At 46.5% G+C, this 26429-nt stretch overlaps 2 protein-coding genes and 1 non-coding gene across 3 annotated transcripts; all 3 read left to right on the top strand.

The window, feature by feature from the left end:
• The first annotated feature begins 356 nt into the window (after positions 1-356).
• On the top strand, positions 357-15029 carry LOC144139316 (uncharacterized). The gene is made up of 5 exons (XM_077671702.1): positions 357-621; positions 2983-3222; positions 7658-8024; positions 11808-11967; positions 14854-15029. Exons 2-5 carry the CDS (start codon positions 2984-2986, stop codon positions 15018-15020), a joined length of 933 nt encoding a protein of 310 aa, XP_077527828.1. The 5' UTR covers positions 357-621; position 2983; the 3' UTR covers positions 15021-15029.
• Trnas-gcu (transfer RNA serine (anticodon GCU)) lies at positions 4083-4155 on the top strand. Its single transcript has one exon. It is a non-coding gene; the product is annotated as a tRNA-Ser (tRNA).
• Positions 15030-21468: 6439 nt separating the features above from the next.
• Positions 21469-24103, top strand: LOC144138545 (sorting nexin-24-like). Its single transcript, XM_077670889.1, has one exon. It carries the CDS (start codon positions 21617-21619, stop codon positions 22124-22126), a length of 510 nt encoding a protein of 169 aa, XP_077527015.1. The 5' UTR covers positions 21469-21616; the 3' UTR covers positions 22127-24103.
• Positions 24104-26429: the final 2326 nt, after the last annotated feature.

Genomic DNA, 26429 nt, shown 5'->3' with positions numbered 1-26429 from the left:
TGTGCGATAAGTTTAGATAAGCTGAGTAACTTTAGACCACTCTGCCCGAACACTTCATCCGTCTAACCGACTTCCCGCCTCGGGTTTACCAAGTGCAAACCCGAGACGCTCAGCTGAGGCGCCAGAAAAATTACCGCTGTCCGGTCACACGAGTAGGGTGCATTTTGACAACTACACAGTTTTACTTTTTTAGTAGACTTCAAGATTGGTATGTCACGGTCCCTCTACAGTTACCTTGCTCCATGGAATTCCCCTTCAGTCCTCGGGCAAAGCAATACGAAAGCGCCAGTTACCCCTAGGCCCCACGCGGTGGCGCGACAATCCCGTGACTTCTTTGCGTCACCCGTTCTTAGCTACACTTTTGAAAGCTCGTTTCTTCACTTGTAGTTCAAGCATATAGTTCCTCCTAGCGCACATTCAGACCGCTTCCCACTACTGCTTCATCCGCCTGGTCAACAAGAATATTTCGATAGCTTTCTAACTGTTGGAGCGACCTACGTGAACGCTGGGTGAATAATTGAGCCCTTGATTGCGTTACCCTTCATCCTGGTCGTCTTATCGTGGCTTCCACTCCAGCCAATACCCTTTCAGGATAACATCACCTGCTGACCTCCAGACAAGGTAGTTTCCTCTCTACTTCCATGCACGGTGTCTTTGGCGCTGTCAGCGCGGTCAATTTGGCGAAGCCGCAATTGATTGCAAGAGACATCTCTCCTTGTTCACTGAATTAGAACGCTATGCACGGGTTTCGAGGGCCGGCTATAAAATTCTTCAGAAGCTACCTAACTAATCGCAAATAACTTGTGCAGGTGGCTCAAAACAAATCATCGGTGAAAAAATACCCAATGGCGTACCACAAGGCCCTGTTCTAGGTCCAATACTCTTTTCCCTATTTATTAATGATTACCCTAGCTCCCTTTATATATAAAGAGCGCAAGCTGTCCTACATGCAGATGATACCGCCCTAGTTATTATATATCCGTCACTTACTGAAATTCAGTCAAGTGGAAATAACGAGTTTCGGAATACAATAGGAGGGTTCAACACCAGCAGGCTCTTAATAAACCTAAAAAAAAACAAGTTTATTGTTTTCTTCTCTAACCGTATAAAAGGACCGATACTATGAATCCTAACAATAGGAGGGATAGAAATAGACCAACCAGGTTGACCAGTACAAATATTTGGGAATAACCTTAGCACTTGATTTCATTGAACACCGCACATATAAGAGTTAAGCCTGAAACTAGCTTACGGATGCTGCACGCTAATGAAGACAAAAACACATTTTAACAAAGAAACGTTACGAATAATCAATTTTAATATCTTTTATTGCCACCTAACCTACTGTATAGAATTATGGAGTTTAACCTATGCATCATATCTATAACCCCCATAAATGTCCTTCAAGAAAGAGCCTTAAAAACCGTGGTATCAGCTCCAAGGACCTCAGCCTACGTACCAAGTTTCAACGAACCCAACGAAATGTATTTTAACGTAATTCGCAAATACAAAACCGCCATTCTCGTTAAAGGAGCCATGAAAATAAAACACAATTTTGTTTAATTTGAGAGAACTATAGGGTTCAGTACCCCACTCAGCTCCATTCCAGCCAAAAAATACGGTTTTTACCGAAAAAAAGTAATGAGCATTAAAAAAGTTTCAAATTTCGCGCTCCAGTAACGTGTTATGGGCAGGAGTGACGTCATGTGGGCCCGCGTTAAAAACAGTTATCAATTTGTTAAGTTCCCATTAGCATTTATGTAATGCGGTTGTCCACTTCAGTAGTTCAGCCTCGTGTCTTAGCGATGGGTTATTTGGGCGACCGCCAATCGCACAAACCAGATTCTGTGACGCCATAGAAAAGTTGACGGAAAGCGGCCGGAGAGTCGTCACTGTTTACATATTTTCTGTAATATCTTCATTATTTGTTCGTCGTGCGCGATAAAAGTGGTATCATTGTTATCGGGATAAAGCTGCCTTTTCAATGGAGCAAACTGTATTTTGTCTTCATGGCTCCTTTGTGTGTCTTCAGTACGAACGCGCCTTAGCGGCCAGCAGTTTTTTCAGTGACTTCATGAGATACGCGACATGCGTAAAATAGCAACGCCAATTTGCAAAACTGTATAATTTATATGGTCGTCACCTCATGTCTTTTATTTGGGGCTAAAGTATACGATCACTTATCTGTCGGTATTGATTGCTTGTCAAGCTTTGCACTGGCATTAAAGAAACACCTTTTTTTTCGAATTCAGTCCAGCACGCTCATAACAAACAAATCGGGAAACGGAAATCAGTTCGTTATATCTGTTTTTCGCTATATCTGGACATAAAATGTATGTATACAAATGGTAACGAGAAACGAAGATGTGTTCGTTTAACCCGGGATTTCGTTAAAACCAGGCTCGCTATAAGTGTGGTATACTGTATTGAACTTCTTATAACCCATGGAGTGTTATCATTTGTTGCCTGTACTGCCCAGCTGATGGGATTGTATACAAAGGCATTTTTGTAATGGGTCCTTACTAGCCTTGTCAGCTGAGAACCCGTATGCGTGATTCATGATTTTGTCATGAATCTTTTGGAATAAAACATGATATTTCTGATATCTTAATATTATTATCGCTATGACTTATTTTTCCTAATATAATAGTAATTTTCTGGCGGTAAACATATCAATTAAGACAACAATGTTCGTGTCGTTAACCCCGCGCCGAAAGTACTCCTAGTGTACTATTGCTACCCACTTAAAATATTTTGAGAGATAAACTTTTTTGTAGCTGCGATTTGAGTGTCGCAGTAAAGCTATGTTTACATAGTGTCTCTAGATTCTAGGTTGTAAACAGCTTAGCACTCATAACACCCCGACAACGCACGAAGCATATACGAGTGTGGGCATGGCAGCTTGTGCAATTTCCTATTTGCTACAGGAGGTACCTATACCTAGAATCACGGAGTACTGATCTTAACCTCGTACTCTTACAGAATGCAACGCACTGCAGCAACACGTAACGGCGACTTGGCCGGACGTGCGTTTGCCAACTCCACAGAATGTGCCGCGAAGTACGAGGCCTTGGTCGCGGACTTGGCTCCCTCCCTGACAACCATTTTCGATTCCTTCAAGACGGCGTTCCTGCCAGACGACCGCTCGTTTGCTAATGCTGCAGAGACTGGTGAGAGCCGGGAGGCGGGGCAGTTTTTAGACGTCGGATGTGGACCGGGAAGGTAAGCAAATCATAGTGAGTCACCCCTCTGATTGGCTAAATATGGCCACACACACGCCTGCAACTAAACGCACGAAATTGAAAAGATAGCTAGCTCACTAAAAAAAATGGGCCCATCTCCCCGCGAGGGGGACTCGAGTAAATGCGTCGCATAGGGGGTGGGTGTATTGCGTTAATGTTTAGTGTTTGGGGGGTTGGTGCTATCACGTGTACACCACGCAGCTATCACGCCGCTAGCACGCCGCTGAGTCGCCAACGCACGCCGCTGACGACGTATATAGTTTGAATGAGTCAAGGATATAAGGCGCGTTCATAGCCTTTGATTCTGTGTCGTTTTTGTGGCGCAGTGGGAAGAGCACCATGTACCTCGCGTTCCGCCCACAGGTAGTGAATGCGTTGTATCAGCAGCTTCTTGACGTAGTTTGAATGAGTCAAGGATATAAGGCGCGTTCGTAGCCTTCCATTCTGTGTCAGCTTTGTGGCGCAGTGGGTAGAGCACCATGCACCTTGCGTTCCGCCCGCAGGGTCGTGGGATCGAAACCAGGCGCCGGTAACTGTTATTTCTTTTTATAGTGTAGGGAGAGGCTGGCTGCTGCGGACGCCGACGCACGGGTGACATCGTGAGTTATACAAATGCTCTGCATTTAAAACAATATTTGAGCCAGCGCACATACGACAAATGTGATCCCGAAACCGCCTACGCAGTTTACAGGAACTCAAAAGTTTTTTTTTTAGTTATTCCCTTAAAGGAGCCGTCTGCTTAAAAAAAACATTCTGCTTGCAACTGTACGTGCGAACTTATCTTCTTTTTTTTTAGTGGTAAACAACCGATAAACTGTCAGGTCGTTCAGTATCACACCCGCCGCGGTGGCTCAGTGGCTAAGGCGTTGTGCTGCTGAACCCAAGGTCGCGGGTTCGATTCCCGTCCGCGGCGTCCACTACGGCGCGCCTCATCGCCTGTGTAGCGTCGGCGCATTAAAGCTCGTAATCAATCAATCAAATCAATCGCATTTCCTAGCGCATCCGGCTAATCCGATCGATGCGCCAGCTTTTACATGTAGCGCATCAGTTGTCGCTCCCTGGCCGACACCTGCGCGGCCCTGTACGAGGCAGTCTTCGCGTGCCTCCCGCACAGGGCACCCCGTGCGACGGATTTCTAGTTCGATACGTTGGCCTTCGCATATCAAATTCAATTCAGGTTCTTCAGCATTTTAAAGCAAAGCGTTACTACTCTCGTCCAGTGGCCTCGCTGCGGATCCACAAGTTGATTGATTGATTGATTGATTGATTGATTGATTGTGGGGTTTAACGCGCCGACGCAACGCAGGCGATGAGGCGCGCCGTAGTGGAGGGCTCCGGAATAATTTTGACCACCTGGGGATCTTTAACGTGCGCCGAAATCTCGTACACACGGGCGTTTTTGCTTTTCGCCTCCATCAGAAAAGCGGCCGCCGCGGCCGGGAATCGAACCCGCGACCTCGTGCTCAGCAGCGCAACGCCTTAGCCACTGAGCCACCGCGGCGGGTCGGATCCACAAGTTAACCTTTTGACCGGAGACGCACGCCCTGCGATACAACCCTCGAAGCGCAATGCGTGATTCGCCGGGCCCGCTTTCGGTACTGCGCACAAGGCCCCGTTTCCAGTCGTTTTGCTCAACTAGCAGCGGCGGCCGCCGTGGTTGCGGGCGTTCAGCTGATCGGCAGCCGACAAACCCCGCCGTCTCCCACGCATGCGCCGCATGGGTCGTCTCGGGCGACGTGACTCGTCTTGCGCCCGGCGAAGAGGAACGCCGCGTTCGCCGCGAATGAAAGCGAGGCGGGCCTCCTTTTGTGAGCGCTGCACGGGGACCGAAAGGCGTTGAGCTGTGGTGGGCAATACAGTTGCATCAAAAGTTAACCGAGTGAAACCAAGACTCAACCAGACTAAGCCGAGCTTTTGCTTCGCATATCCAAGATTAGCTGATTTAAGCCGCAGCCATTTTTTTACATTCATAAAACAATGCCAGGACAGAAACAAAAAGCCACAGAAGGAGCTTGACGGGGTTTCTGCCCCACAATTGTCGTCGGATGCAACGAGATAAAGACTCATTGTGCACTTTCATAACATACAGTCAACAGGGACTTAAAACATGATACATTTTCGGTTTATCCTAAACACAAGCATGATATGCGGGTATGAGATACTGGTATGAGGCAAACGCAGCATACAATCGAAAACAGAAGAGTGGGTACAAACAAACATATGTGCAAGAAATGAGCAAATGAACAATAACATACGTGTGGGCATATTATAAACGTACGAGTGTCTGCAATTTAGGATATGGTCAATGAGCAATTGATAAAATATTCTTTCCACTTGCGCTTAGAACGAGTATTTATATTAACGTTGGCGTTTTCTAGGCGATTTAAAAAAATTGTCATAGCATACTCTGTTCTGTGCATGCCGTGGTTTGTTCTGCAAAAACGTACAAGCCGATTCTATTTTTGTCTCATATCATAACGGAATTCTGCGGTTGTACGGAGATTGCATAGCGTGAAGAATCATTTGTTGTTAATATGTAGGTATTTATTATATTTTGTAATTAAATTGTACCTGTACATTTGCGTGACAGGAATAACATTAAAGACGGCAAATAGCTCTTTCGGATGGTTCCTATATGCACGGTGTCCCAGCTACATGCACTAAGATTTTAAAAAAGAGAGAATTGGTGTTACTCGAAGAAAATCTTGTGCATAATGTTTTCAGTAGAATGGAGTAGCGGCCAGTAATTTCTGCCGTAATGAAATTCAATTAATTATTCTACAGACAATAAACATTATTGGTAATTATTCTAATTAATTATCTAACTCGAGAAGTACTGTCCTAATCATAAAAGTGTCAATGAGGCAATTGTAGGTACTCACGAGAGACATCTAACTTCGGTATTTTCAGCGACGAACTAATTGCGTACTCATTCATTCTGAGTGATAAAGAAACCCCGCGAAATATGAAAAACACCCCGTGAACGCGCTTCCGTCCGTATCCACGTGGTCCGTATCATAAAGCAGTGCCCTCGAAAAGGCTGCCTTTGAGTTAGCCAGAATGAAATAAAGAAAAGAAAGAAAGAAGAAATCGCGACCGAGTTTGTGTCTTATCTGCCCCACGCGACCCGCGAAACTTGCTGTTGCTGCTCCTTCCATGCCATTATCAAGGTGCTGCGCTGTCTCTTTGGGCGTGTGACAGGCAAAGCGGTTGTTTTCAATCAGCTTATTTGAGAGGGCTGCTTTATGACGTGGGCGGGAGTGCCATCACATGGTATTTTTTTTTTTTTTTCATATTTCACGGGGTTTCATTATCAGTCAGAATAAATGAGCACGCAATTAGTTCGTCGCTGAATGTACCGCATGCCTCCCGTCGGTACCTACCGTCATTGACGTTTTAATGATTAGGACAGTACTTTTCGAGTGAGATGATTACTTAGAATAATTAATTAAATCGCATTAGCGATAAAAATGACTGGCCGCTATGTACTGCAAACATTATGCACTAAGTTTTCTTCCAGTAAAGTCATTGCTGTTTCTTAAAATCCTGGTGCATGATAGTTGGGACACCCTGTATACCTCCGTTTCGAAAGTTTATGGTATCTGCCTTCCTATGGCGCATTGGTCCCCAGTACGTTCATGCGATGCGCTACTGTCGCATTCATGTACACGCGCTTTATTTTTTGCTGTGTTTGAGTGAAATCAGCCCAACGCCTCCTGCATACGCAAGGGGCGCGGAAAGAACCAGGATGGCTGTCCAAGGAGGACCCGGAGGATCCTTCCAAGGACCGCCGCGTATGTGCGCATTGAAAGCAAAGAGGGGTAGCTCTACTTTTCAACGTCGGCAGGCGGCGGTGACGCTAGATTTCAACGCACCACTGTCCTTAAGAGATCTAACGAGCCGCATTAGAATTAAAGACGAAAAAATTCGAGCAATAAATAAAGGTAAAGAGACATAGCAAAAGACACTCATGTCGTTTGCTGCGGCGGGAAGGTGCTCAGCGCTCGATCTTGGACACTATAAAGCTTCTGTCGGCAGATATCAGGGGTTCACAAGCCAGCCAGTCCGTAAGGGAAACAGCTTTATCAGAGTACGCGAGCTTACTAGGCGTTTCATTAACGCCAGCTTACTTGATCAACCTGGCCTGTATAAGGACGGGTTGGTAGTATACCATTAGGTAGTACGTTTCGCCGCCCCGTGGAGGACGCGCAAGTCAATGACCTGACCAGCGTGATTAGTGACAGCTTTCCACTAGACCTGTTTTATCAACAGCGAAGGCAACGACGTAGACGCTTACCCAATCAAACTATTTGAGCGTGGCCGGTTGACGGCTGACGGTATCCTATATTAGTAAATACGGTATTAGTGCTGTGTAAATGCGGTATTAGTGCAACGTTTTTACGTTGTTTCCACAGCTTTACGCTCCAGCACCTGCTTCCCCGCCTACCTCCTGGACTCAAGAGGCTCGTGGCAGTGGACAACTTGGAGTCGATGCTGGAACTGGCCAAAAGGAAAAATGGCCACCAGAAGATAGAGTATAAAAGGCTGGACATCCTCTCGGAAAGAGACGTAGCCACCTTTGTCAATATCGAAGGCAACTTCCGGATGGTGTGCTCCTTTCTGACGCTGCACTTGATCGGTGACCACCAGCGCGCCATGAAGAACATCGCGACACTGATGGAACCAGGCGGAGAGTGCTTCATTATTTTCTACCAGAACCACGCTCTTTGCGAGATCTTTGCGGCCATGATCGATTCGCCGCGATGGAAGGATTACTCAGACGTGAGTATACTCACAAAGTAGGCCAGGGAACCATTACACTGTAAAGTGAATTAGCTTCCTTTACGTCCTACCAAAAGCACAAGAAAGCATAAATGGTTCAGGAGAGCTGCATTACACTCTGGCATAAACACGTGAAGAAACCTTTTACAAGGTGTTTTGTCATTTACACCAGCCTTAAAAGGGGCCATGCATAGAAAATACAAGCTTGTTTTATTCGAAAGATTTCCTGTTTTATAGTGCCCCCAGCGCTTGTCCGGATGCAAACGATGTTTTATCCACCGAGAAATTATTCAATTTCAGTTCGCGTATTTTCGTGGTCTGCAATGGCATCAGGAACCGACCACTCTGCGGCCGATTGCGAAGCCTTGTTTACCGTTAGTGAACCTAGATGGCGCCACCACACCACAGCAAGCCGTTTTCTGCTTTTGGTTTGTTTTTGACCGTATTTAAACCTGGCTTGTTTTTGTTCAGGGAGAAAATAATCGTTTCGTGAAACATAGGGCTCGCTCGACAAATATGGTCACGTAAGACACCATTGCTTGCGTCAAGCGGCCAGTATCGTCTGAGACAACCCCAAAGCCCCGCAGTCCTGTGCAGCTAAACCAAGCATAGTGCGCGCACTACCAACAGCAGTACGCATCGGTACTTCGATGTTTACATGTGCTTTCGTAACTTCTACTATTTACCATACCCTTCTTACTCATGTAAAAAGAATGTGCCCTAAATTTAACCGCAAATAGCTCGGTCGGCGAGCTTATAAGTTCTGCCTAATTTGCGTTTGCTTTTGCCGACTTCCGCCAATAGTAGAGCTGGCTAGTTGCGGGAAATGAGCTAGTGGGTTGCATGGCCATTCCCTTTTTTCCTACTTATGTAGCTTATCTGAGCGAGGTTTACGTTAAAAGTAGCGTCATGTATGACTCTAACGAGGCAATCTCTTGAATGAACCAAACTTGTATTTTCTCTAGAGGGCCCCTTTAAAACGGTGTTTTTTGTGTTTCGGCTGTTGTGTAAGGGCGTCAGTTACAGACAGTAAAAATTCCTCTTAAGGGGCTAAATCATTTTACAGTGCACGGCTGCGAGGCTTCTACGAAATGAGAAATGTTGCGAAACTTAGAGCTGAGTTTGACTACAGAATTGTCAAACAAGATTATTGGTTAATTATGAGGTTGCCGAAACTATACAGGTGATGAGGTGCGCCGTAGTGGACAGCTCCGTATTAATTTCGACCACCTGGGGATCTTTAATGTGCGCCGAAATCTCGAACACACGGGCGTTTTCGCTTTTCGCCTCCATCAGAAAAGCGTCCGCCGCGGCCGGGAATCTAACCCGGGTACATGTGCTCAGCAATACACAAGATTATTATAACGCACACCATCGTTTTAATACCTGAAACGGTGTGCTTCATCTCCTTCTAGGGCTTTTTTTCCAGAGGCGGAAGTAGGCATATATTTTGATATTTAAGGAAAAGATGCGGAATTAGAAATAAATAGTACAGTGCAAAAAAGGAGACAGAGAAAACAAGCGACGTGCGTTCTTTTGCCTCTCCATTTCTGCGCTGTTCCGTTCTGAAGAGTGCCAACTCCCCAATTACAAACCTTATAAGTAGGAGGGTTCGTCGTCACATGGCTACGAAGAGAATAACACATAGAGTGTACGTAAAAACGATAGCACAGAAGGCGACCTTTTACGGGGAGAAGAAGAGGCCCATAGACCCCATTACCTGCATTTCCTCTGTCAAAACTCATGTGCATCTGTTTTGTGAATGTCAACACACTATTACAATGTATTTAGCTAGAGCCACAGTGTGGAAGATTTGTCGCTCAGAGCTCTCGCAGTGACCTTGCCGAACCTCTGTTCCTCGGTTCTTCCCAGAACGTCTTTCAAAAAGAGAACAACCAAGAGTCACGGGTTTTGATGAAATAGTCGGTGTTTTAGTGCAACTAGTTTCGTCGGGCAGAAGCAAGAATTTAGAGACTTCCACTATTGTAAAGATGGAAGACCAGCGAAGCTGTATTGGCACATAACTATATGGTAGTGTCTATTATACCAGCATCCATGAGAATTACCGCCAGAACTTTCTTACGGCAGTCTCCTCTCATTAGGCAGCTTTAGCATATCGGTACCGTGTTTGCGTTACCGTTTACCGTGTGAGTGCACAGCGCGAGAGTTACCGCGAACGGTAACTTACCGGCACAGGCTTCACCGTCGCCAGCGGCTTCCGGTAACACGTACGGTAAACGGTAACGCAAACACCGTAACTATATGCTAAAACTGCCTATTGGCTAAGCACGGTATGCGGAGATTCTATGGGATAAATATTCCCTAAAAAGCCGTGCTTGCAGCTGCCCCTGTAGCGCTGTATATAGTACTTAGTTTTAAACGAGAGGGCTGAGGTTCGAGTCCGACATTGCGATGTTTTCTTTTCTTTTTTTTTTTAGCTATCTGAATTTTTTGGTCATCGCGATTTTGTTAACACATTTTTTTTTACTTTTTACTATATCAAGAGATCGACGCACAGGACTTGTAGAATTGGTTGAATTACGTTTATTATAGGTTGTGTTCTGTGTCGTTGGGCTGGGTTAGATTAGGTTTGTTGCAGTTGGGCTGGATTTGGGTAGGTTATGGCGCGTTCGGTTAGGTTACGCTAGGTTCGGTGAGGTATATATGTTATGTTAGGTTACGTTGGGACGTAATATTATTTAGCAGATTTTATGCCAGCCAGCTTTTATAAAAACTGCCGTGAGAATTTTCTGGGGGTAATTCTCACGGCTGCCGTGAGATTAGACGCAGCCTAACTGTATTGAATTATGTGTGGTGACCTACTATATTGATCGACTAGAACCACGCACAAGTAACTTCCTCAGAAGTAATTGTAAATTTATTCTTACATAGTTAGTTTTATGATAGTCCCGGTAAAATAAGCGTTACGGCAGTTTCTGTAACCGCACTCCCGCTGTAGCCGTTCATGTAGTGAGAGCAGGCGGCAATTTTTGCAACGTGTATAACTTCAGTGTGCAACTAATTCTGACAAGTAAGTGAAACTCTGGAAAAGGATATAGACGTCTTAGCGGTCATTTTCACTATGATTCTTTCAGGGAACTGCATTAGATTGAAGACTGCAGAGCATTTTGCACTCTTTCTGTAGTGAGCGCGTGCGATTCTTTGTCAACGCGACCCGATAGAGGCAAGGAATTTCGGTCGGAACCTAGCGCAAGACATTTTCACTGTAAAAGGTCACGTAGGGAAGAGGGGATATTATTGCCGTGGTTTCTGTGCCGTGTTCAACATTTACAATTTTCTAATAACACTGCAGAATGATTTACACCTTTAAGGGGAATTTTCACTGTGTATAACTAAAACCTTGCCTCGAAGAAAAACCCAACAAAACACCCTCAGAACGTGTGTATAGTATAACTAAAACCCTTGCAAAAGCGTGGAAAACAGCGCGAATCAACGGGACGAAGAGTATACAAGACACACACACACAGCGCGGTCTTCTACTCTGCGTCCCGTTAATTCGCGCTGTTTTCCACGCTTTTAACATGCACCAACCAGCCCACTTGCTTCCCGTTCTAAGACACCCTTACACCCTATCGAAAACACAAGGAAGCACCCTTCTACAGGGTGTTTTGACATTTAAAACACCCATTTAAGGGGTGTTTTGTGTTGCAAATAGACAAAAATTTACATCAAAGGTGTAAACTAATGTGCAGTACAGTACAAAAGCTACATTATTATCCCTTCAAAATACATCTGATTTAAGTTTTTTTTTCTCCCCTAAAGTTGCTCAAGGGACTGATACCACCCACGAGGCAGATGGAGACGGCCTCGTCCATGCGCTCGCACCTCTTAGGCATCGTTGAGGCTGCCGGCTTGACTGCACTGGCGTGCGAAGTGTACCGTACCTCGGAAGGCATGGGTCGCTGCACTGAACGCGCTATCGGTGCGTGATTTTTTCCTTTTTGTTTAACTTGCTGTTTTTCAATCGGAACGTCCAATAGATTTCTGCTGACGCTAAGCCATTTGGCAGCAATAAGAAAGCTAGTGATAATGTTCATCAGTGTCGGTCCTCAGTTCAGTTAAACCTTGCTCTTTCCGAAACGTAGTCAAGCTACATGTTTAACACTAATATGTACTAATATGTATACCTTACTCTAGTCTGTAAATGAGCCACGCTTCAGCGAGCGTTCTACCGTGCACCGGGAAGCAAAATTACTTTTGTCCTTAGCATGACTTCCCAACAAGCTGAAAACTTGCCTGAGGCTGCAAAAACTAAAATATCATTGAAAATGATTTTTTACATTGTGAAAAATAAAGCTCCGAAGCATTTATTTGTCAGGGATTACTTGGAAGCTACATGCTAGACGAACAAGAAAAATATTACCGTTGTTGCTGCTTTTCGCTTCAAAGGCGAGAAGAGTAAGCCAATGCGGTTAGCCAAGCCAAGTGTGCTTTGCTAGGTGCTATGGCGTCACCAACGACGGCACACGAGTGTAGCCACAGATTTCCCTCTAGTGTGTATTAGAGTAAAATCCTATGACTCCATCAACCCCGCAAGGTGCACCTTGAGCAATCTCAGTAATGGCGAGTGGCGACACCAACAACCTTTAGCCGACGCGCACAAGCTTTGTCCAGAGGGTAATGTGATGAAAGGTGGAGGGCAGAAATCATAAGCGTTGGCCGTTGGAGCGTTGATAAACTTCGGGCTGATGTGCTCTGCGCACCAGACAAAGAGTTACGGGACCGTGCTGAGACAAGGGTAAACTCACGGGGCTTAGTACCCCGTATACCCCGCCTTATATAATGCCGCATGATATCGTCAAAACACTACCCCTAAAACGATCAACCCCCAAAGACCGCCCGCATCGAAATAATTCACCAACCTGTTGCTTAGTAAGCCAGACTATATCCCGCGATTTCTAGTCATCCAATCTGCAGCATATGGAACTGCGATGGGCAGCAGGCCTGTCTTCAGAATCACCAGGTTTCCGGAAGGCGCGGTTGGGGGAAGACACTACAAAGCAAACAAGCTTTCATCTAGTGGAATACTTAAAATGTATACAGCCATCGACGAATAAAATGCGAACACGAAATATGAACCAGAACCCACAAATAGCTCGATTTTAGGCCAAATTGATGCGTGGCTTGATTACGGTAACAATGTTGGGAAATGTGGCTTTCCAAATGTACCAATAGCGCGCCATTGTTTGAGCTCCCGAACAGTATTTCTCAATCATGTGTGTTCTGGTTGATATTTTCGTGTTCGCATTTCATTTGTCTATGATTGTACATAATAAGGAATAGTCAGGCAGCCTCCTCAGCCAGGCGAGCATGCAGTACTTCGAAGCAGCCGGTACAGCACATCGAAACCTAAATTTCTGCAGGAAGCGAACTCTGAGAGAGAACATCAAGCGAAGCTGATGCAGATCTTGTAGAAGGTAGACGGCGTACAAGAACAAGCCATGATAGGAGTCAAGCGGATCGCAACCGTCATCCGCAAGATTTCACGCGAACTTGAAGAACACGTCTCGATGCAGACGTCTTCCGAATGGCAACGCATGCAGAAAATGCCATGTACGGGCAGAACATTTTCTGAAAACTAAACTGGAAACGAAAGCCTGTCGCAGTTACTTTAGAAATTCCCCCGAAGAAATCCGGGAGCAACCTTCGAAGAAATCCGTGAACAACCTTGCAACCATTAATCTTCCAAGGTTGTTCCCAGCGGCTCTACCTTAGAGACCTTGGTTGAAAATACGGCCCTTCCAGTATACAGGGACAATATAGCACAATGTCGCTCTTTTTCACCTCTACTACGTTATATCTTTAAATTTCATTCACCCTTCACAGGCTACATTCAGCCACCGGCGCGCAAGCTGCGCCTTTCTGATCGCTTCGCTATCTTGGAGCATCGCTGCTGTTGTACAACGTGACTAGGCGAGGATTTACGGGCTGCTTCGCCGACGCTTGGTCCCTCTGTCTCGCTATAGATGGCACGCAGGCAGACTGGGCTGTCTGTGAAAGCCCTCCCGCGCAAGTGCAAGGCTGAATCCAAGCATCTTTTACATACAGCTAGACGGAAAGATGCCAAATATCAAACAAAGGCCAATTATCACGAAACACTGTGTGCATAGTTTTTGCTTTTGCTCGTGATAACTAAGTTTAGATGTGTTAAACCTGAGTCATTTTTCCCTCGATGACCTTTTTAAAGGGAAAAGACAACCGATTTTTGTGGACTGCATGTCCACTAGCTCATATGAAAGCCAGAGTTTTATAAGCTGGGGTAACTACAAGGTCGTTTTAATAAACAGGCGGCAATAATTTTAATATTGCACTAAAATCTCTAAAGCCGGAAAGGTGGCGACACGTTGTGTCTGAAGGTGAAACAACCTCCTCGATTTCAACGCATGATTCGAAAACCACACGAAGAAATAGGAAAGGTTGCACATTATTGTTGTTTTAGCAGGATACAAGTTTTTAAATACATCTTCTAATCTAACATGCAGTTAAAAGTGTGTTGCAGCACGGCTCGCTGCCATGGTTGCCAGCATTCCTTCTGGTGGGACACACATGGCTGGTAGACCTAGAAATTGCGATTTCAAAAGTTCTACGGCGCTATCAGCACATCCGTTTCACGTTAAGGTGTTTTAAGTGATGTCCTTTCATTTTGGGATAGAGAAAATATACTCGAAAAAAATTTGTTGTCTGTCCGTTTAATGCTGTGCCATCTAAGAGATCAGCTATGGTTAAAGGACAGCGGGACCTTTGTTGGCTACGTGCCCATGCGAATGTTATCGATTACATTCAATGCTCTTTGGTTCCCTGTTTGCAGATTTTTACACCTATGGGAACCCGTTGTACACTTTCCTGGAGGAAGACGAAAAGCTTGAGTTGCGGGAGTTTATAAAAGAGTTCGTGGAAAACTTGGAACGATCATCGTGTAGCGTTCTGCGACAGCGGAATATGCTTGTCATACATGCATACAAGTCGGACAAATAAAAGAGTGGTTAGAATGAATGAATGAATGAATGAATGAATGAATGAATGAATGAATGAATGAATGAATGAAATCTTTATTGAGAACAACAGGTGCAGTTGTTGGGGCACCCGCCCAGTGGAGGGGATCCCTCCCTAGTCCGGGATCCCCTGGCGGCGGTTGGCTGCGCCGGGCCCTTGCACTAGGTTAATAAGCTGGAACGTGGGGTACTTGCTGGTCAACCGCGCCGTCCACTGTTGTAGGGGAGGTGGGTTGGGGATTGGTTGCAGGTTCGGTGTTTTCTGGCACTCCAACACCTGGTACTGGGCGCCGGGAAGTGGCTTGATAATCTATTAGATAAATGACATTAAGAAGCGTGCGGTGTGGATATGGGTTATAGTTTACAATCGCCTGAAAGTCATTGCTTCATCCCTTGCGTGTTGGTGGTGTGAATTGGGGAAAATTCACCGTTTGTGTCAGTAGTCCGCCAAGACGTCTCCAGGGTAGCGCAAGAGATGTTGCAGGTTCTTGCACGGGTCACTGCCCCGTGAAAGAAACAGTCCGGTGTATGCAATCGCGGGAAGCGGCGTGAGCCGCCTCATTCCCTTCGAGGAATTCGTGTCCTGGCACCCAAACTATATAAAATTCGGGAATACTCGGTCTTGTTAAATAATAAGTGCTGTTTTCGAAATGCGACCTTGCCAGGGGCCCCTGACCCTTGTCCATCTGGCGGGGCCCCCGGCCTTCATGCCGCATTGCAGCATTACCGGGGGTGAAAAAGTGTCTGGCGGCATGTACTGACACAGCCGGTGACAAGTTGAGCGTCCACCGTGGCTGCGGAAGTCACCATGTGCACTCGTGTGCCTTGGTGGCGCCGGGCACCTATCGGTAAAATAGGTACAAGCGACTCCCCGTCCATGGCGCACGGGACTACAACGGGACTTCCCTTGTGTGGGACTGCAACGCTTGGGAAGTTGATTCGGCTTGTACGGGAAATCGCCCCTATGAGAAAGGGGTGGCTGGAAAAATGAAACGTTCACCGCAGCGATGGCTCAGAGGTACAGCGCGCGCATCGCATGCGGGAGGCACCGGGTTCGAATCCGAGTACCACCGTGCACCTAGTGTTAATGAGTACAGGAATCCACGCCTGGAAAGCTGCTTTTACCCTTGCGAGGAGCCCCTGACCCATGCTCATCTGGCGGGGCCTACCGGCCTTCTACAACATCGCATTGCCGGGCGGTGAAAGGGTCTGGCGGCAGGTCCTGCCACAGGCGGTTGCAGAGTTGAGCGTCCACAGTGCGAGGGTCCCTTGTGCGAGGGTTGCAACCCTTCGGAATGTGAGCCAGCTTGCACGGGAAGTCGCCCTATGGAATGGGACGGCTGCAAAAATGCATGCAACTTTTTTTAATGCCTTACCTACGGCACCAAGTTGTGTCCATGTGTCTAATGCCTTACCTGCGGCACCAAGTTGTAACCGTGAATGTGGCAACGGTATAGCTTTACCTACTGCATTAGAGAGAGAGAGAGAGAGAGAGAACAACTTTATTTAGCCACACAAAATTGCGGCGACTACGTGCCGGATGGGGTGGTTCCCTCTTCACGGGACCCATATGCTTCCGCGGCTGCCTGGCCCCTGGAGATCAGGACGAGCTGGTCTTCCAAGGCGGGGCTGGTTAGCAGGGTCTCCCATCGCTCGTTAAAGGGTGTGGGAAGGGTGATTGAGGGTTGGGTAAGGGGTGGGGGGATTGCCTCGGTGAAATCGCACTCTCCGATGACGTGCCGGAGCGTGCCCAATTGCCCGCAGAATCTACACTCTTTCTTGTATATCTCGGGGTACATTCTGCTTTGGAGATAGGGGTGCGGGAAGGATCCTGCTTGTATTTGGCGATAGATCGTTTGCTGTACTCTGCTGAGCGACTTGTGCGGGTCAGGATATGCTGTTCTTTTCAGTCATGTGCTGGCCCGCATTCCGAGCATGGCCGGTTTACATTTTCACAATGGAGCATATTTTTAGCCTAGTGCCTATTAAACTTTTTGAAACCACAATATGATAGTTTCTAGTTGAACGTTAACAATTCCACCTCAGACACATTGCCATGGTATCTCTCAATGTATTTAGGTTTTGTTACTATACACTAGTAACACATTTGAGTATATTTGAAGCAGTATTTTCTGTGCATTTAAAATGCATTACTAATACATTTTGCACGTATTTAAAATTACATTTTCTGAGCATTTTTAATGCATTTAAAATGCATTAAATATATATTTTTCATGCACTGCTTAAGTATTTTTGAGGTACATTTTAAATACATTGTAAATGTATTCTAAATGCAGTTGGAATGCGGACAAAATAATGCAGAATAAATACAAAGTTAATACGTGTATTAAATGCATTCAAAATACATTAAAAATACGGCATCTTTTCGCTAAGGGTACCGCCGTCTGCCTTCCCTGTAGTGGCTGGTGATGTCCTTGTAGGTCGTTATGGCCTGCGGCTCGTGCTCGCCTGCCCGGTGTTCAAGTTCTCGGGCAAGCTGGTGGGCGAGTTCGTTGCCCTCCAGCCCTGAGTGAGCCGGTGTCCATATAAGTTCGACTTTCTGCTCGGGTATGCGGCGTATTCCTCCCTCTAGTATTCTGACTGCCGTCAGAGACACCTGCCCTTTTCTATAGCTGGCATACGCTTTTTGCGAGTCCGTGATTATTTTGCTCGCGTTAGGCAACGTGAGCGCCAAGGCTATTGCCGCCTCTTCCGCTTCTTCCGGGAACGCCGTTTTGACAGATGCGCACGTCACCAGAGCGTCTTTCGTCGTGACCGAGATCGCGGCTCGTGTCGAAAACTTGGGTAGAGAGGCGTCCGTGTAGAGGGTGATCCCCGTTCCACCTTCTTGTTCTTCCGCTTGTCTCAGCGTTTCGATGAGGGCCTTGACCCTGGCCTTTCTGCGCCCGTCGTTGCGACCCGGTCTCATGTTTTTGGGCAGGGGTTTGCTCTCGATTTTCTGAGACCAAAGTTTGGGTAAAGGTCCCATTTCCGTGTGGTCGGCCTCTTGCCAGCCCAGCTTGGCCAGTACCATTCCGCCCGCCGAGGTTTGGCTGAGCCGCACTCTCTGGGTAGACAGATGAGCTTCTACCAACTCTTCCACCGTGTTGTGTTTGGCCATGCCTAACAGCTTCTCGGTGGACGAGTGGCGCGGGATACCCAGCGCCACCTTTGTTGCTTTGCGGAGGATCGCGTTCAGTTGATCTTTGTCTTTCTTGGGCAGCTGTAGGTACGGCGCCGCGTATACGATGCGCGACGTCACAAAGGCCTGGACCAGCGTGAGCGCGTCGTCTTCCTTCAGTCCTCTTCGCCTGTTTGTGACCCTTCGTATCATGTTCGTGACCTGTTCCGTGGTGGTCTTTATCTTGCTTAGCGCCGCTGCCGCCTTGCCGTTGTTCTGGAAGATCACTCCCAGGATTCGGGCTTGCGTGGTCGGCGTTATGTTCGTCCCGTCTATGGTAATTACGCACCTTCTCTTGCTCTTCTTTCTTTCTTCGGGGCTTTATGATTAGGAACTCCGATTTTTGTGCCGAGCAGTCGAGGCCGCATATCTTTGCATAGTCGTGTACGGTGTCGGCCGCTCTTTGAAGGGTCTCTTCCATCCAACTCTCCGACCCCGCTCTAGACGTCCACACGGTGATGTCGTCCGCGTAGAGAGCGTGGTCAATGCCCTCTATGTCTTGGAGCAGGGCTGGGAGCGGGAGTAGCGCCAGGTTGAAGAGCAGGGGCGATAGGACCGACCCTTGCGGGGTGCCCCTGTCTCCCAGCGCTATCGGCCCCGACGTCTCGTCCCCGATCTTAATCTTGGCCGTTCTATTACTGAGAAAGTCCCGGACGTACTTGAACGTTCGCTCTCCGCACCCTGTGTCTCGCAGGTTACGAAGTATGCTGTCGTGGGTTACGTGGTCAAAAGCTCCCTTGCCATGAAAGAGGCGAGGGCCTTACTTACGACACTTAGTTGTGGCCGTGAAAGTACAATGCTATAGCCTTGCCTGTGCTGGTAGGCACCCATAGCAGCAAAAAAAAAAGGAGACACAAAAGTTTGGTGACAGTACTCCTCTAAAGGGTGTATAGTGTAAATAACACGTACCTCTACACCATAGCAAAAACATGAGAAAAATCCCTTTTAAAGTGTGTAACGGTTTTATTTGTAAACAAAAATCGCTCTCAAGAGTTTTACAGTGTATAGAAAACTTTGGCTGCAGCCGAGCAGCATCTTATTAGCTTTTATTACTTTCAGAGATTTGAGGTTACAATCAAATTAATTTGCAGGCGAAGTCGGAGTAAGGAAAAGACTGCATCGGGACTCCGGTTACTTATTAGGAAACAATAAATGCATTTAGCGGAGGGAAATGAGGCGGGAAATGTTTTTTTAACTAAGGTATTAAATTGGACTGGTTGGCTATGTGTCATATGGCGCAAAAAACCGAGCTAAACAAGGGCCAAGAAAAGAATACACAGACACGAGCGCTGTCTGTGTATTTTTCTCTTTGTCCTTGTTTAGCGCTGCTTTTTTTTCGCCATAAAATGTTTTGTAAGTAGAAATATATGCTAGCTTGCCGAAGGGACGTTGCAGATGACATACGGAGCTGAAACTTGGCGCCTTACTAAACAACTAGAAGCTCAACGGGCCATGAAACGAATAACGTCAGGAATAACACTCAGGGAACAAACTAGAGTTGACGATATCATAGCTCAATTAGGAAAAAAAAGAAATGGTCTATAGTGGGCTGGCAATGCAGTGAGACAAAGCGGTGGAGAATTAAGGTAACAGAGTGGATACCTGGGTCTAGAAGAAGGGGAAGGAAAATAACACGATGGAGAAATGAAATATGGAACTTCGGGGGTAAACTCTGGTTTCGAGTGGCCCAGGACGGGAGTGGTTGGAGGTCAATGGGAGAGGCCTTCGTCCTGCAGTGGACCTGAAGAGGATGATGATGATGATGATGATTGCGAAAGGTTTGCTTACGGATTACTGGTACATTGTAACTCCAAGGAATCAGCGCAGACAACAGGACTGGGTTACGTGTTATCTTGCTTAGTCCCGTCGTTTGCGCTGTTTTCTAGAAGTTGCAATATGCTAGCCTGCCCCGCAGCGACCCACGCTGCTTTCTGGAGCATGCGCCAAGGATTCAAAATTCTTTAAAACGCAAGTTAATATACCGAACTCAAGGTGCAGTAATGAGCAAATAATTCACTTTTATGCTTGGCATTGCCATTATCAACTGAAGGCGTAATGAAATCTGCTAGAACCGCTATGTGCAAAAGTTTTGTTTTGCCATGAAATCTATTATCGATGGAGGCGCGATTCATTTATGGCTATTTTTATCATTGATTGTTGTGTTGTAAAAGCAGCGCAAACTGGATTAATAACTGCGCAATAAATATCTTGACCCGTTTCTCCAGCCTTAACACGTTAAAATGCAATAAAAAAATAGCAGTGGCTTAGCTCGGCTATGCCAGGATATAGACTGAGCTAAAGTTCAGCTGCTTATTCTTAGCTTTCCTGGTTGTCTAGGATTAGCTTGATTATCATGCTTACTGCTGCTTCAATGACACACACACGGTATACGCATTATGTGACTCATGTATATTTATCAAGCGGCTCCGGCACAGCGTCACCAATCGCCCCAGAGCTAAGCTGGTTCCACAGGCGCACGCCGGTGTTGCTGCGACGCACGAGCCATCGGTTCCACACCCGGCCACCCTTCGCATGATGATCAATTGATGATCATCCACTTAAGTGGACCGGGTCACCACGTGCGGAATGGAGGTCGGCGAAGACGCTGGGCGCGTGGGGAGTGTAAGAGACGCCGGGCAGCGAGCAACGTTCTATGCGCCGTGTGACGTCACTGCTCCTCATGCATGCGGAGCACGACTCTCCAGGAGCCACGCGAAAATGCTCAACCTCGGCCAGTGTAGCTCACTCTACAAAACTGTAATCAGAGAGGAAAAGTAATAGATAGGGAGGGAGGGCAGATAAACAGATAAACTGCGTATAGGTGTATATATATACCTTCCACAGGGCCACTAAGCGTAGCTTGTTTGGTGGCTGTAGGGGCTGCGATTAAAATAACGATGATAACGCCGACTTAACAACAATTCTCTGTAAACGCTCCTCTTGTAATACCTAATAATACGTTTATTCGTACTCAGGGAGGGTTAAGCGAGGCTAGAGTAGCGATTGGAAGTTATTTTTCGTGGAAAACCTGAATATTACTTGAAATTATATACTATTATAGCTAACACACGCGCTACATGCTAGGCATTATAATTTACAGTATTGCTAAAATAAACGACAGACGAAAATGTTGGAAACCAAAACGTTAAAAGAACCGCTTTCCGTTTTCGCATGCGTTTCCGAAACCGAAACTCTCGCACCACTTTGTGATTTACGAGACAGGCTCGCCACCTGTCGACTTGCACGCCAAGCAGCGAATGCGAAAAATGGCGCAGCCCAGGCATTCCGTGTGATCGGGGGTGGTCTAGGCGGAACGAAAACACGCTCTCGATCAGTTGACGGACGCTCATTCATCGCAATGGGATAGTGAAACGCCCATCGGTGACTCGCGAAGGAAAATGATTCGCGTATTTGTTCCGTGTTACCGTCAGGTCGACGCACCGAACGGGCGTCAATACGTCGTCTACTGCGTCGAAGTCAGCGTCTCGGGCGTCTGCCACCGACTGGAACGAAGGTACCGCACCTTCCACGCCCTCCACAAGAAAGTCAAGCGTATGCTGGGCAACCAGGCGCCCTCGGGGTTCCCGCCAAAGCGGCTCCGGGGTTTGAACCCCAAGTTGCTCGAGCAGCGACGCGTGGGACTCGAACGCTACCTCCAGGACTTGGTTCGGATTCCGGCGCTCTCGTCACAGCTGCTGTCCTTTCTGGAAGTCCCCGCCACTCCGTTGTCGCCCGCGGCGAGCAACGCGTCGATCGACAGCGACGAACAGGAGTTCAAACCGCTGCACCAACCCGTTCTGGGCTTCCCGAAGGATCCGTACTTGGACACTTCCAGCAGCGACTCCCTGCCGGATATCGTTATGCAGGGTGTGATGACGGGACTCTTCGGTTATGAGTACGACGACTGAGCGGGTTGCACCTTTACTATGTTTCCCGAAACGTTTAACACTTGTTTCTGTAGTGTATCGGTTACGCGGAGTTATAACCGTTGGTCTTGTTTCGGGGCCTCAGTAGGCGCGGTTTTGTTTAGTCAGCGCTTGGCGCTGAAGTCGCTTGCGCGTTCGGTCACAGATTTACCGTCGCTACCGTAACGACGGCTCAGGACACCGAACAGCGTTCGATTCTAGTTTTATAACCGCGCTTTTTCGTTAAAATAATATACTCATACCTTTAACAGCTTCCCTGACCAGAATTTGCGCTTAGTGTAGCTGTAGGAAGCATTGTGTTTACGGTCTGTTTACAATTTTACGCTCTACCCGAGTTGTTGTTTTGTTAACCAAGGAAACCTCTACTGCGAAGCTTTTTTTTGCGCAAAAATATGCGAAGCATTTGCAGTTGTGTCACAAATATGTACGTTTGTTCTGCAGTACCTGCATTAAAATTATCTGGAATACTCTAGTAATGAACGTTCTTGTTTGCGCCGCCAATTTCACTGCAGCAAATTACAAACTGTTGAGATTAACTGTCGTGCTGCAAAAGGCCGCCAACACAATTTTCAGAAGTCTTAGCTTGTCTGAAATTGATTACTTCCTTGTGTTTGGCTGAACAGCTTCCCCGATATATTCGTAGACAAAACGCTGTGATTAAATTTGTTTGTAGAGTCTATTTTTTAACAAGCTATCTGACAAGGATCAGGACCTAATATTGATTCCTTAAATATCTATGAACTGCTGCGACAGCAATGTAGAGATATTAATAGGGTCTTCGAGAACCCCTTAAAAAAGCCGAGTTTGTCTAATAACACCAGCCGTTCTGTACAGGCTGCCCAGTGATGCCAATTGGCAAAACTATTGCCTCGAGGCCCTGATAGCATTTCTTATTTCGCAATTATTTAGCCTAAATAGCGTTAATAGGGGCCCTATGTCGCAAAAAAGCTGGCGTCAGCAGCAACGTTGGCTGCGAGCACAAAAACGGCTTGAGTGAAAGGTCCCATAGTGCCACTTTGAGGCCCCCACTGAAACCCCCAGTGTCATAAGCGCTTGTCCCAATAGATGGGGTGCATGCAGGGGTGGAAAGTTTTCACCACTTGTGGGTGCTGCTAGCGTGTAATGTGCCATTGGTTGAATGATGATGCAATGCGAAAGGGCCCCATAATGCTGTCGTTTTCCACATTTAACGGCGAATTTTCTATTCCATTGCTATAGCCTTCTGAATGAAGGAAAGTTGTCTACGTTACGCCTTTACGTCCCCGTTATAGAACATTCCTTTGTCTTCCGATGACCTAGAAAGAGTTTCAGTAAATTGATGGTGCACCATAGCTTGCCAGTCAAGCCTCTACTGTTAGTACCTCTTTCATTTGCTCAGTTCAAGAGTTACTTTCGTGCCGGTGCAAACTTTTATTGTTTATGCACTCCTGTTCAATCTTGCACAATACCGAGAAAAAAGAGAGCATTCTGCTGAAGGTGTGAATTTCAAACAACAAAGCAAGCTGGGCTTGGGCTGTTTGGTCCATTTCCGTTAAGCACTCCAAAACAGTGCATATATTGAGCTTTAAAGCGCACTACAACAGTACTGTCTGAATGCCCGTGTTAAATTAGCCCCTGGCACCAGTTCTTTTTTGTCACAAACTTCGTGTCATCGCCGTCAATGCCGTTTTCGAGTCTTCGTCACTAGGCTGAAACCACGAGCAGCCTGATTGGCTGGTGTGGGCTAGTCGAGCAGAGTTATCTATTGCCTCGTTTTGAGGAAACCCTGATGATTTATTTTATTTTGTTGAAACCAGTCTGAACCGAGGCCTGTGTTCTATGTCATGCTAGAATGGTGGCGATAAGGTCATCAGCCCGAAGTTTGACGAGTCACAGCTACTGTTATGTCAAAATGTCACAACTTATGCATTCACCTTGGCTGCTCGCACAGTTGAATAAACAACTTTTGGGGAGAATGCAGTTGGAGTTTTGTGTTCTTGGCTTTACATTTGCATGTTTTTCTGCACGCTTGATTTGTGCTTGTAATATGGAGGCTGTGGAGACAAAATACAAGTTTCGTTTGTCGAAATGGCAGCTTTCTACAAATAACAATGGTACCAATTTTGTTGAAAATTTCAACAAAGATATTGAAGGAAAGAAAGGAAGCAGGGCTGATTCGTAAGCCACTTTCTGGTGACGTCTTTATGACGTCTTGTTTGTGCGATTGGCTTCAGTCGACCAAAGCCATTGCGAGAAACATCTATGGGCAAATGTAGTGGGGCCTCTTGTGCGATTGGCTGCAGTCGACCAAAGCCATCGCGAGAAACATCTATGGGCAAATGTAATGGGGGGCCTCTATCACTTGAATGCTAGCATGCACTTAACGCACTGATACAGTTGAACCCCTTTATAAGAGACACGTACTGGGGAGCAGTTTCTGTCTCTCATACGAGATGTCTCTTATAAGCAGGGAACCATGTTTTCACTAACTGATTAACCCCTAGTTCAATGTGGGCACCATGCGACTAAAATAAGCTCAAAAGAACGCTACAGCAGGTTGCAAAAGATTCATTCTGATTTATGTTTGGCCCCCAGAATTTATGAAATAGTTCTGAACCTTTGCTTGCTTCATGACTGTATTTACACTGATTTTTACAACAGATTCTACAAGATTTCTCTCCTTTCACTGTTTGCAAAAGATGAATCATAGATGTCGAGTTCACAAGCCTGATGAATAGCCAGAGCGCACAACTTCTTCCGCTGTGTGCTGTGGCTATCCATCAGGCTTGCAGGACTTAACACCTGTGATGTTTCTTGATTGGGAGCTACGTGATTGGGAGTGCACACTCCCAGTATCTTTGGCTTGCGCAGAAGCTCGCTTGTGTGGTTGCGCTCGTTCTCATGACGGTAAGCTTTAACCACTTCTGTACGTTGCGTTTCTGTTGGCAGGGCTTCTCGTCATCGTTTAATAGCTGATTGATTCACTGTGTGTTTGCTTAAGTTACAATAAATAGCGGCTGCAGGCGTCTATCGTCTCCCTGTGTTTCCACAACGAAAGCAACTGCAGTTCGCCACTGGTGGCACCGCATCAAAAGTTAAAATGTCTCTTACAAGCGAGATTGTTGACCAAAGTTGAAGGATAACTTGTCCCTTTTAACCAACTATCTTCTACATCCGATGTCTGTTACAGAAGAAGTAAAAATTATGGGAGAGATAGGGTTGGCAAACCATGTGGGTGAATAGTGTCTCTCATATCCGATTGTCTCTTACATCCGTGTCTCCTATAACGCGGGCCTGAAGAGAGCCGAAGCCTGCCTGCTCCACCGAGTAAGAACAGACTCAGCCCGTACACCAGCTTGGCTACATAAAATCAACATTGTCTCACCCCCTTTGTGCCCCTCGTCCAGTGTGACTGGTGACAATGATCATTACATTATGAACTGCTCCAAAACCAACCCTGAGCGGACAAACTTTTTTCGTGATCTCCAGAAGTTAGGAGTGCCCCATGCTACATCGGAGGACTTTATTTTTACTAGGGACCACTGGATTGTGCGAAGAGAGGTGTCTCATCTCCTACTCGGATTCTTGGAGTCCACAGGACTAAGTGAGGTGTGGTGACATTGTGTGTCTGCGAGTTTAGGACTAAGTGAGGTGTGATGACTTTGAGAGCTTCTGATATTGTATTGGGGACGATTAGGCGGAGCAATGGCCGGCAGATGTGCAAGGCTAAGTCCGCCTCATTCAGCAATACTTACTACTACTACTACTATAACGAGGTTCAACTGTAACTATGTTTTGAGTGCTGGACTCTATTGCGTCGCTGTAACTAGAAATTTGAGTTTTTCGACATTTCTCGCACTTTTTCGGTTAAAAAGCATCTCTCATGGCTGGAATAGGGCTGAGCGAGTTACCAAGGCTGATTAGATTCAAATTGAAGTAGGTTGTGTTTTGTCTTCACGGTTCCTTTAACCTGTTGGGCCAGGCAGACAAAATACAAGCTTGTTTTATTCGAAAGATGTCGTGTTTTATAGTGCCCCCAGTGCTTGCCTGGCAGCAAATGGAGCCATGTTCACTGAGAAATTGATCAATTTAGGTTCAGATTTTTATTCTCTCGCCGGATCGTGTGTTTCCGTGACGTCAGCAATGAAGTCCTAAGTGCGCGTATCCAAACGAACTTCCAGTGCGCCATTAGGCTCTGCAGCTTTGCTTACCTTGCTTACCGTCAGTCCTCCCAGACAGCACTACCATACTGAGCTGCGGACCGTCGTCTGCCGTGGCTTTGTTTTTGACGTATTTGCGTCTGGAT

This window comes from Haemaphysalis longicornis, unplaced genomic scaffold, assembly GCF_048455015.1.
Source record: "Haemaphysalis longicornis isolate Haplotype H1 unplaced genomic scaffold, Haemaphysalis longicornis Haplotype H1 scaffold_5, whole genome shotgun sequence".
NCBI classification, from domain to species: domain Eukaryota; kingdom Metazoa; phylum Arthropoda; class Arachnida; order Ixodida; family Ixodidae; genus Haemaphysalis; species Haemaphysalis longicornis.
The sequence above is the reverse complement of the archived record's forward strand: the minus strand, read 5'-3'. Positions and strand labels throughout refer to the sequence as shown.